This window comes from Dermacentor variabilis, unplaced genomic scaffold, assembly GCF_050947875.1.
Source record: "Dermacentor variabilis isolate Ectoservices unplaced genomic scaffold, ASM5094787v1 scaffold_13, whole genome shotgun sequence".
Taxonomy (NCBI): Eukaryota; Metazoa; Arthropoda; class Arachnida; order Ixodida; family Ixodidae; genus Dermacentor; species Dermacentor variabilis.
In genome coordinates this window covers 32,588,313-32,601,081 of record NW_027460291.1, presented here as the reverse complement: position 1 = coordinate 32,601,081, position 12,769 = coordinate 32,588,313, and the positions used below count along the sequence as shown (strand labels likewise).

The 12,769-nt window shown below is 48.0% G+C and overlaps 1 protein-coding gene across 1 annotated transcript in view; it reads right to left on the bottom strand.

Annotated features, from left to right (window-relative positions):
• The window catches only part of LOC142566637 (nose resistant to fluoxetine protein 6-like), a 183,069-nt gene that overhangs the window by 49,089 nt on the left and 121,211 nt on the right, over nt 1-12,769 (bottom strand). Inside the window, exon 3 of the mRNA XM_075677472.1 lies at nt 8,554-8,719. Coding sequence (XP_075533587.1) covers nt 8,554-8,719 — 166 coding nt within the window. The remainder of the gene's footprint in view (nt 1-8,553; nt 8,720-12,769) is intronic.

The following is a 12,769-nucleotide window of genomic DNA, read 5'->3' as shown; positions in this document are numbered from 1 at the left end:
CGTTCGCACTCCCAAGTTATGGCCCACATTGTCCGTCATACGCTCAATGGTTGCGAGGGCGTTGCAAAGCCCGGAAGGCATGACAGGAAATTTATATACGCCATCTGGTGTTACAAAGGCTGTTTTAGGTTGGTCTTCGGGTGCCATGGGGACTTGCCAATATCCACTGCGTAAGTCGATAGAAGAGAAGAACTCCGCACCTTGGAGACAGTCAAGGGCGTCATCAATTCTCGGAAGAGGGTAAACGAGTTACCCTCTTCTTACCATCTTTACGAGTTATTTTGTTAAGACGACGGTAATCGACACGGAATCGTATCAATCCATTCTTCTTAACAAGAACAACGGGAGATGCCCAGGGGCTGTCCGACGGCTGAATGACGCCGTGCTTGAGCATGTCAGCTACTTGGTCGTCGATAACTCGGCGCTCTGTCGTGGATACGCGATATGGTCTTTGTCGCAGTGGCGCACTGGTACCTGTGTGGATGCGATGACAAACAGTTGACGTGCGGCGCAAGGGAACATGCTTGCAGTCGAAAGACGAACAGAATTTGTCGAGAAGGCGTAGAAGCTGGGCGCGTTGAGAAACAGTCAACGTGTCGGCGATGGAGCAATGTAAAACATCGGGCGAAGTCGGCTCCTGCGCGGGGTTACAGGTCACTCCGGCGACCTCATGAGTGGCGATGGGACCAGTTGGCATGTCAATGACGGCAGCAGGGTTGACACACTGGGCACGCCCAACGCACTCCCCACGAAGCAGAGTGAGAGGACAGGATAATCGGTTGGCGACGAGCAATCTGCTGACGCCGGCATGAACGTCCAAAAGAGCAAAAGGCAGCGGGGAACATTTGCGACGAGCGAAAATTGCAGATGGCGTAAAAAGTGCGCTGGCATCAGCAACAATGTTGCATGACACTGTGGCAAGGGTAGATGAGTGCGGTGGAATTAAAACGTCTTCGGCAACAAATACTTCATCTTCAGGTTCACGAGCGTCATGGGGTGGGGCATTACACAGCGTTTGAAATTCCACTTCAGCACGAGAACAGTCGATGACGGCCTTATTAGCAGAAAGGAAGTCCCAGCCCAAAATAAGATCGTGGGAACAAGAATACAGCACCAAAAATTCGACGATGTAGAGGAGGCCGTTGATCACAACGCGAGCAGTACACACAACTGCAGGCGTGATGCGGTCTGCGCTGGCAGTACGAAGTGACACTTTGGACTGTGGCGTCGTCACTTTTCTGAGCGAACGGCAAAGTTTGGCACTAATAGCTGAAACTGCGGCACCAGTGTCAACGAGGGCGAGTGCAGCGACGCCGTCCATATATACGTCAATAACATTAGTCGGAGAAGGGCGAGGCCTTGGTCTGTTCGTGGGTGACGCAGTTCTTGCCTCTGGAACTGCGACGATTAGTTTTTCCGTTCCGGCGAAGAAGGACGACGGCGCATCGGCGAAAGCGAGCGGCGTCGAGGCGATGGCGAACGGCGGTCAACAAGAGGGCGGTGGTCCGAGTAGGACGACATATGGCCGGGGTTCTGAGACGCGGAGGATGACGGGTATGGGGAAACGTATGGTGCGGCGTCAAAGCTACGGCTGTAGAACATTGCGCGGCGACGACAAAATCGTGCAACGTCGCCAGGTACACCACACGCAAAACATATTGGCCGGTTGTCAGGAGTGCGCCATCGTCCACTGCTGTACCGCGGCTGAACGAAGTGAGGAGGTGGGCGCAGTGGCACGACCGATGGGGATGGCGCAAAGGTCGGAGGTGGTGGCCGCGCGAGGGCTTCGGCATAGCTGAGAGGTGCAGTCACCTCGGGAAACGCAACGGGAGTCGGCACAGGCGGAGTCTCGCGGGCAGAAGGGAGAGCTGCGCACACTTGCTCGTGGATGACCTGGCGAAGGTTGGCCGGCAAAGGCGAAGGTGGTGGCGTGGCTGAGGACAGCAGCGAAAGCTGACGAGCGACCTCAGCACGGACGAACTCTTTTATCTGGCCAAGCAGAGAGTCCATCTCAGGAGCCGTGGTCATTGTCGCGAGGGTTTCGTCGGAGGCAGGGGGGCGCCGCGTGAGAAGGCGCTGTCTGCAGAGCTCGTCGAAACTCTGGCAAAGCTCAATGACCTGAGAGACAGTGCCTGGGTTTTTGGAGAAGAGCATATGAAAGGCATCGTCGAAAATGCCCTTCATGATGTGACGTACCTTGTCCGCCTCCGCCATCGCCGTGTTGACACGCCGGCAGAGGTCGACGATGTCCTCTATGTAGTTGGTGAACGTTTCACCACTTTGCTGGGATCGGCTTCGTAGGCGTTGTTCAGCGTGAAGTTTGCGCAAGCCAGGGCGGCCGAAAACTTCTGCGATGCCGGTTTTGAAGCTAGCCCACGTGCGGAGATCGGCTTCGTGGTTTTTGAACCACAGCTTGGCGACACCCGATAAATAGAAGATCGCCTTGCCGAGCTTTAGGGGATCGTCCCATTTGTTGGTGGCGTGTTCATACGATTCCAGAAAATCTTCAACGTCTTTCTCATCGGTGCCGCTGAAGATATGAGGATCCCGCTGACGCTGGGCACCGGCACATACGATGGCTGGCTTAACCGGTGGGGATGTCGGGCTGTGGTCGTCCGGCATGACGGATGGCAGAGTTCGGGTGCGTAATTCCAGGTTGGGGAAAACCGTAGCACCTCCACTAGAATCTAATATGAATACAGCACAGCAGAACAGCAGGCAGCGTTTCTCAACCAGAGCAGCTCAGGCAATCTCAGCTCGCGCCTCCCGGGCGACTGGCGATCGATGTGGCTGCGGCGCCGGGCATTCCTCTTCACTACAATATATATATATATAAAAGTTTTTGCAAGTTACCGCTGAGCACGGATGAACCAAGTGGACCACGCAGATGCGGTATTGGGAGGCGTTCAGGGGCAGTTGTGTGCCATATTATAAGAACTGTTCCGAATTAGTGGTTATTAGGCCGCATTCATACGCAGCGCTGACTGACCTTTCCCACTTTGCGCATTTGAACAGGTGGTGCCGGACTTGCTTCCATTGTTAGCGTCTTCAGCTTTCATAAACTTTTTTTTTTCTGGCTTACTTTCCAAAAAACAAAATGTCATGAAAGACGATCAATTAATGCGACCTCGTGTACTTGCTTTTTCATGCCTCGAAGCCTAGTGAGAGAGAGAGAAAGTTTAATGGTAATTAAAGAGGTTAGCCTGGCGATTGGCTTGGCGTGCTACTGCAAGTGTAGTAGATGAATAGGAATGAAGGGCGCTTATACGTGTCCAAGAAAAGAAGCTGGGGAGCAACTTTCAGCCAAAGCAGGCAGTTTTATTTCTTAGTATATTGTCCTCTTCTCTCGCAAATGCAATCGCTGTGTGGGGCAGGCGTGGATGCCAGTGTAGCGCGTAAAACACGCAAAATGCTTAGGCTTGCTTGCCAATAAGCAAACGCAAGCAGCAAGGCTAATATACGCTCAGTCAACTGTCCGGTCAAAAAGAGCCTTATTTGAAGAAGGCAAGACAGCCTCAATGTAAAATTTAGTACAGCGGCATCCCACTCGGCAAGGACGCTTTATGGAGCTCCATTCTGGACGGTTTAATAGCCACGCTGAAAACAGCTCGCGATCTTCAGCAGATCAACTAACAACAATATAAAATGGCCGCCGAATGGTTCGATGGACACGGCGATGTACCAAGGAATGGCACAATTGATGTTCCATCCAAAAAAAAAAAATGGGCCTGATAAACAGCGACTGAAAGTTCCCCGCGCTCCTTCACCGATTCGAAGCCGCGGCTCTATAAATGGCTTTCTAATTTAGGCCAGTGTACTAGTTCTCCGGATGTTCCGTGGGAACCTCTCGTGGCTTCACCAAAAAGATTCTTTGCAAGTTTCGTGTGGGCGTCGCCCTGACTCCTGGCCCGAAGCACAAGTGAAAAATAAGTAAATAAAGTACCACGAAACAGGAACTATCACAGAGGCTGTCAATTGACAAAAGCCTGGTCCCTCCACGATGATGATAATGACCCGGAGGAAATAAAACCCTTGCTATGGACTTGCTGTTTTGGATAATCTATCCGTCACTATTCCTCGAACACCAGGCTCATGCCAGCAAATCGCAATGGCCTGCAAACAACGTTCCAAACTTTCTACTACAGACGTCAGCGAACTCACCACTAATTTCCTTCTTTCCTTCCCTTCTTTCTCTTCCTCTCATCTTTGTTTTCCCCTTTCCCATTCCCTCGGTGTAGGGTAGCCAACCAGACGTTATTCTGGTTAACCTCCCTGCCTTCTGCTTTTCTCTTCCCTCCTTCTACTACAGAACACCGTTCTCGTTGACATCCGAACGGCCAACTTTAACAATTTTTTTTCTTTGCACGTGCGTGTGAAGATGGGGAGTGGGAGGGGGGGGGCGAAACATGAGCGCGTAAAACGGGGCGGGCGTTCAGAGATGTTGCTTTAACAACTAACTCGGTCTAAAGCGTGACAGCTGACGCCGGCCGTCAAAATCCGTCATAAAAAGTGCCACCATGCATATAATTTTCAGTGGCCTTTCGTTGTGGAGATCTGCGCGGGAAAGTTGAAATTCCCTGTGCGACCGCAAAAATTAACCGGCCGTTTTGTTGTTACTACACTGAAGCAGAAACAGCTGGGTGTATATGCCGACGAAAAAGTCTTCCAAATGACCATTTATGGAGTGTTTTCTGCCTCGGTGCCCTTAAGCTTATTCTGCAACTGTTCGACAAAAAAAAAAGGGGGGGGGGGATTTTGCTCTCGGCTGCGACCTTTCAAGAATGGGACAGCGCAATGGAAGGAGGACTGTGACGCTATCCCACTCATGCCTAACTGTTCTGCAAGCTATTATCTTTATTTGAATCGCGTATTTACCCTATCGGTTGTCTATTCTTGCATATTTAGAACTTTCTCTTCAATCCTTTTTGGAACAGGGTTATAATATCTCAGCACGTCTACTAGAGGATACACAGATTGTTCGATATTCATGGCAATGAAAGTTGTGGCAAAGATACGTAGACATTAGAAACACAGATGTCGAGTAAGAAATTCATTTACTTGTCTTCAGAATAAACCGAGCTGGAGGTGACTTAACCCTCAGGGGAGCCGCAGAGCACAGAGGGGAGGGAGGTAGAGCAATGTAATTTCAAGGGGCCCAAGAGTAGGTTAAATTTTTTTAAAGGGAAGCTTTCTTTGGTAACCGTCCCGCACTTTCTTGACTATGGCTAGTGGCTGGGCGCTGCTACTGCTGCTTTCTTGCCGAATAGCTTGCACGCAGAACAGCGCTACATACCATCTTTACCACCCTTGTAGATGTCCAAACTCCTTGCCTTGTTTTCTACGAAATTACTCACTGATAAAATCAATGATACCTAAATATACTGATTGGAAAAGAAAGAATACACGTACGTCACCGCGAGTTACAATTTCTTTAATGAAGCAATCACTACTGACCTTTCTATGTCTACTTGTCGAACCATTTGGCCCCATCCGAGGTAATTGCCTCGTGTTGTTGATGATGATAATTTCCATACTCTGGCACACATCGACAACTGGGGACTGGCCAAGAAGCCAGCGGTACATTTGAAATACATAAGAAAAGTGTGGCAGTTTCGCGCGCACGGTGAGACATTGATAGCGATAGCAAAGTATTAGAAAACTACACGAAGCAAGGTTCGTAGTTTCGTCAGCCGTGTAAACTGCAGTTATAGATTGGCTTATTAATTTAATTAACAAGCGCGTTGTTACGTGCGCACCGGCAAACATGAACAGATCTCACTCGGTGAACACGAACACTCGCCGTCACAACGCTGGCGTGGTGAAGAGCGTCGGCAGCGGCGAGCGAGATTTCCCGTCACGCGGCCTCGCGCTTCAACGCGAACTGGTAGCGCGAGAACACAGCGCACACGAAGCCATCACCCACCTCGGCACGCCCAATCACTTGCGGCACATGGCCTCCGAGGTGGGCGCGCGCGGCCTCGCCGAGGGGACGCCAGCTCACCTCCCCTTCCTCCCTTTGCACGCGCGAGAAGACGGCGTGCATCAAGCCGCCATCCTTCTCGGCTCACTCTCGCACGCTTTCCCTCGCACCTACAACACTCGATCGCACTTACACTTCATACGGAACCTGAACTTGAGCGGGACTAGGGGGGAGGGAGGGTATTTGCCTGGAATGTCCATGCGATTGTTATCACAATAAAATGAAGTAATTCTAAGCAATATATATAAAAGTTCTTACATTGCGTTGCACGGGTGAGCAAGACCCCATGCGCGCGCGACAGTTTCCTTTACGACAAAGGCGCAGGAATGAAATGGGCAAACTTATAGCAATTCATTAACCGCATCGCAAAACCTTCGCTTCACATAGGTTCAAAGGTGCGCCTTGGATCTGCATAATTATTTCTTTCGTAACGGTTGCAGTTGTGCGATGTTTCAGGATAAGGTCTGTCGTCTGTCATAAAGAAAAGGTCGAAAGTAGAGATGAGGTGGATGTAGTTGTAATGGTCATGAAAGAAACAAGATAAATATCGACATTATTCGTTTTTGACAACGCCCCTGCATGTGCATGGTGCGGTGGGAAGTGATTAAATCGCGTCAAAGCTGCCGGAGACACATGTGACAGGAGGAACGGAAAGACTAAGGCCTTTCTGTACAGTTTCGATCTTCCCGTGTAAAAGTTGGGGCAGACAAATTCTTAGCGCCATGTGTTAGGTGTCTCATTCCTCCAACGCGATGTCCCCATTGCTCCCAATAGAAATGGTGGAGTGGAACATATTTTGTAATGTGCAATAGCTTTTGCAAGACTTTCCAAACGTAGTTGAAGAGCTTCTGGGTTACTGTAGAGAAATCTCTTATATAGATTTCGATCACTTAATCTTGCATCAATGTGGCAAATAAACTATGCGAAAAAGTCAAACGTGAAAACTGCACGCATAATCTTTTACCAATCTTTTAGTAGCAACTGCTTTTATGAATATCATGGACCTGTTGCAGAAGGCAGCCTGCCGACAATGTGGATTTGACACAACGAAAGCGACGAAGGGTTGTCATTAGAATTTATACGTTCTCACTGCCGCCAACTTGGCTTTCAGGCATGAAAACCAATAACAAACCAGCTTTGCTATGTTGCAGAAAACTCGCTAGAATCTAATTTCTGTATGATATGTGCAATGGTAACCTTATGTAAAACCTTCCGCTCATCTCCGGCCTTCATTTACGAGACCAACTGTCCTACATTCAACACTGTTGCCACTCTTCACCGAATTGAACAGAGATGATTTGCCCTGATGCAGTTGTATTGTTTGTTTGTATTTTACATTACTTGTACTATATTGTATATTATGCCTAACCCCCCCTCCTTGTTTAGCGTTGTTTGCGTTTCACATATCGTATAGCATTTTTATATTCTTCTAGTCTCTAAAACTTTAGATTTATTTATTTATTTTATTTATATATTTAAGAATATACTGCCAGTCCGAATGCCAGGCTTTTGGCAGGTGTGAGTGATACATTGGAATTAACACAACACAGAAAAGACAGAAGTGAAAAGAAACAGAATGAAATGTAGGGCTGATCTTAATGCAGTAAAAAAAGTATTAATTGTGCAGAGTGAGAGCCCGAATGATACACAAATCAGAACAAAGGTATGTAATACTACAGCAATATCAATTAACACCACGTAGGCACCACAGTAGTAGCAACTACCACTTATGCAATGTAAAATTATGGCCGAAGAGATACACATACCGTACAAAAACATAATGTATAATAACAAGTAAAACAACTTCGTCAGTTATCCTCCCAGACAAAAGCGACACCAGATGCCACCCACAATGCTAATAAAGTCAGGGGCAATAACGTAAGTACGTGCACGCCAGCATATTTAATTACAAAATCGACTACAAGGTCAATAGGAATTAAAGCAGTCACTATGAGTGCATGGGGCCCAGAACAAAGTGCGCCGCTAAAATGAATCAAATTGCCAGTGAGACAGTGCAGGCAACGCGCGAACTAACGATTTCAGATCGGCGCTTTCGAGAACCTCGGATGGCAAATTATTCCAGTCGTTAACCTTACGAGGAAACAAGGAATGTCTGTATATAGTGGTACGGCAGAGGTGTTCAGTAACATTTTTAGGGTGAGCACAAACGTTGGCTATCAACTGCAAGGTCGCACAGAAGGCGTAAAAGAAGCAACAAACAACATATATCTGCTCGTGAGAACGCAGTGACAATACTTAAGTCACGGAGGCGCGTATGCCGTCTCGACTAATACCGGTACCTAATAATTTCTCTGTATAAGCTAATCAAAGGCGTAACTGTATGTACGTGCTATATATTTTACTTACATGACACACCTCGACCATAGGACGCACGTATTCATTTCTATATTTGAGCAGAACTTTAAAGTCTTCAAATTTAGGAGCACACTTGCGATAGCTGCAGTGCACCCTCCGCCATTTTCATTTTTCATGCGTCTGTACGTTTAACATTTGTTATCCTGGATACGGCAATTAGTGCCGTCTATGTGTGGCCTGGATTTTATTATACGTACGTAAGACAGCACAGGGTAGAAGTTCCGGACGTTGAGCAGGAACGCCCACCAGTGGCTGCGCACGTTGTCGTAAAACGCGTCGTAGACAAGGCTGGTCGTGGGTCCCGTAGCAAACAGCGGCAGCAGCGAGAAACAGGCTGCCACGAACGCCAGGGGCAACACCAGCCTGCATCGTCAGGAAGCGGGTGTCCGAAGGGCGTCACAAAACGAAGGGCAAAATGAACACTGAGGGGAGAGAGAGCACGGCTCCTGACACGCTTTGTTTAGCGAAGAAATTGACAGACAGCCCCGTTGTGAATTGGGCCCCCGATGTTTATTTCCTGGTTGTGAGCAATAAGCAAAACTAATCATCTCGGATGCATGTTATGAAAAAGTAGCGATGGCGCATATAACAACTGAATGGTTAGGAAGGAATTTTCTTATTACCAGTTCGTCAAATTATGACTGCAGTGCCCAGCCATGAAGAATTTGCTATTACAGCGATACGTGGGATCACACGAAGCGACTTCTCTTTAATTAGTAATTCCGTATAAAAGATCCGCCAGAACCCATCGTGCGATGAATGTCGACGTTTTTGCGATTAGCATTGAATCAATATAGGACACACCGTATTGGCGCCACAGAGGTGCGTTATGTATGATGCCATGCGTGCAGCGGATTCCTCTCGCGCTTCCTGCCACTGAACAGGCAGACAGTGGCATCTAGTGACGCCGCCGCGAAGTTCCCGCCAGGCGTGTGTGTGCAAATATATTCGGGCACGATTGTCTAAGCATATAAACGACGCGGGTTACATTTCGCCCAGCACCGGATAAATGATTTTTGTTTGTCATTGAAGATCGGCACATACTCAGTGGCACATACCAGGTTACTCAAGTAGGCGTCAAAGAAATTCATTGAAGAACGTCACATGCCCATTGACCCAAGATGGTGCGATGGTTGTCTTAGAACCCTGTTCCCTCAGCACAAGCAGCCCGATGTTGTTGTACCCATTAGACCATGGGCTACCCAGCGTAAAAATGGTGCCGGGTAAGAAGTTTCGCTTCTAACTTAGTAGCCCAAGTTGGGGGGGGGGGGGTAGCGGTTAGGTAGGCAGATAGTCTCCTGTAAGTGCATCAAGTTCCCAAAGAATGCAGTAAAATAATCTTGCGTTCACCTACTTTACGAGCATTATATTACCTGCGCTGCGTTTTCAGAAAAACGTGGAATAAATTATTTTTGTACATACATGATTTGTGGCTGCGTGTTTGCTTGCGGGTGAGTTAGGCAACGATCGAAGGTGCATTAGCGGCGAACGTGTAGAATTGAGAATAAAGGTGTGCTATGCACACGGTCTGTTACACGGCCGTTTGTTAGCCGGCGTGTCAACCGCCGTGTGCACAGCACGCCTCTATTATTTACTTTGCTGGAGGTGGGTTGGCTATCGTCTCTCTGGTGTTGAATTCCAATGGCAGATCGCGAGTGCTCGTCCGGATCACGAACGGAGCGCGTTGCTCGGACTCAGATCGCTCTCGCCAAATCTGCGAATGCAATGCGTGCGCTCTCGCGTGGGCACTTAGTTCAGTGAGAGCGCGCTAGACTAGAGGCGGATCGGGTAGGTCTCATCACCACGACCATTTGGATCATCCAAGCATTCCGTGCGTTAGTTTTTCTTCCGTGTCAGAAGAATTATCTCTGGAGTTAGAACTTATGGTGTCTGAGACGGAGCTCTCACTATCCAGGAGCAGAAACAAAAACGCACGGTGCGACGTAGCGTCCATGTTTTCCATGTAGTCCATAGCTACCCGCGACTGGAAACAGGTGACCGTGACAGTAAGCAGAGGCGGGTGAAGGAAATATGTCACGCGGACTTCCGGTCAAATCTGCCGATTTCGGCGGAGCACATAATTTTGCTCCGCAGAGCGATCTGGAATCGGTGGCTGGTCCCAGTCTGCCATTGGAACACGCAACTCACGCTCTCATTCTACCATCGAAACAGGATTGCTTCATACAGAGCAGAAAAACTTGATCTGGATCTACCGTTGGAATTCAACATGAAAGGGATAATGAAAGGAGCGGCAGAAAACGGTGCTCGTGAAAAAAAAATTACTGAAACGGAATAAATATACAAGTAAATGAAAAAAAGGGAGGAAGAAAATACTAAGCGACCAAATGAAAATAAGTAAGTGTTGGCGTGTTCAAAAAGAAACCGAACTTTTGCTATAACACCTTTACTGTTTATCGTACAACATATTAAGCGCTGTCCCCTTCAAAGTAGTCCCCTCTACTGGCAATGCACTCTTCCCATCTTTTCTTCCATTTTTGGAAAGCCTCCTGGAGCGCACTTTCTGGACTGGTGCGCAGGTCTCTTCTCGCATTGTACTGGATTTCCTCTACGGTTTGGAAACGACGTCCTTTCAAGGTGTTCTTGAGCTTGGGGAATAGAAAAACGTCTGCTGGCGCTAGGTCCTGAGAATATGGTGGGTGGGGCACAACAGGAGTGTGGTGTTTCGCTAAGTATCTGCGGACTAGGAGCGATGCGTGAGCCGGGGCATTGTCATAATGCTACATCCAAGCCTGATTTTCCCACAATTCAGGCCTCTTACTGCGCACAAAATCTCTCAAACGTGCTAGGATTCGCTGGCAAACTTCTTTGTTTACCGTCTGACCATGTGGTACAAATTCCTGATGGACAATGCCTTTGCAGTCAAAAAACACAACCAACATCACCTTCATTTTTGACCGGCTCATACGTGCTTTTTTGGACGAGAACATTTGGCCACCCACCAGCTGCGATGACTGTACTTTCGTTTCAACGTCATAGCCATAAACCCATGTCTCATCGTCTGTTATGATGTTCTTAAGAAAGCTTTCATCGTCATTGGCAGCGACGAGGTGTTCCTGGTTGATTTCAACACAGGTCTGCTTCTGTTCGTCAGTTAACAAACGCGGCACGAAGTTTGCATTGACACGACGCATCCCAAGTTTGTCACTCAAAATTTCATGACATGATCATACGCTGATACCCACTTCGTCAGCGACTTCTCGAACAGTCAAACGACAATTTCCACGAATCACAGTTCGAACTCTCTCGACGTGGTCATCATCTGTGGATGTGGAAGGTCGTCCAGGTCGTCCATCGTCCCCTACCGACATTCTTCCGTGTTCAAAGCGCTTGAACCAGTCATAGCACTGCGTGCGAATCATACAGTCCTCCCCGTATGCTTGGCTAAGCAACTGAAATGTCTCTGTGAAACTATTTCCAAGTTTGTAGCAGAACTTCACACACACACGCTGTTCTTCCAATTCCTTCATTGTCACTTTGGCACCAATCCGAAGAACAGCTTGTTCATGTGCTCACTTCAGCGGCTGTAGCTCGCCAACTAACAGTCAGAGCGAAACGCGGCAAATGGCAGTTTGTTTGGTTTGTTGGTCAAACCTGCCGCTACATGCGCTCAGTAGCCGCAGCGAACTCCCTCTGCTAGTTGGCGCGCAATTTCAAAAGTTCGGTTTCCTTTTGAACACACCTCCTATAGCGGTGAATATATGCGTGCCTAAGCGTCATTAGAAGACATAAAAAGTTCATTCAAGCTCACGCAGTTGCCCACAGAAATTATGCGGGATACACTGGCGTAAACAATGCGCAACGTTGTATCTATTTCAGACCATTTCCGTGAATATGGTTGACTGCCCGTGCATTGAGTGGCACAGTAACTCAGAGTCATCCTGTCCTTGTCATTGCCATCGCTTGCAGTGCACCGGAAGTAATAATCGCTGATGAATTTTATCAACTTATAGTGAGGGTTGTAGTCAAGACGTCAGTTGTGTAGGCCTCACATACCAGACTGTTCGCGCATGGTTTTTGTCAGAACATCATCAAGTTGACCGTCAGTTAACCATAGATTAGTTAAAATGTTCAAATGCATTATGCCGTATAAATAGAGCTGCTGGCGCAGATGGCGTATGTATGTGATGTTAAAAAAAAACAAAAACTGGGGCCGCCAGGTAGAATAGCACTTTTAAAATTACCTAGCTATCTCTGGGTAAAGGAGGCTCTTCCGGAATCATTAAAAGCTCCACGTGTAATCCTTCTCCCTTAACCCTGGTAAGACCTGCCTTTGTCTAGACTCCTTCTGGCCCGTAAGCCTCACAAGCTTTATTTGTAAAGTAAGTGAGAAAATTATGAGCACTCGACTTCAGTGGTAGTGTGAAAACACGGAGGTGGTATCCGATTACAAGA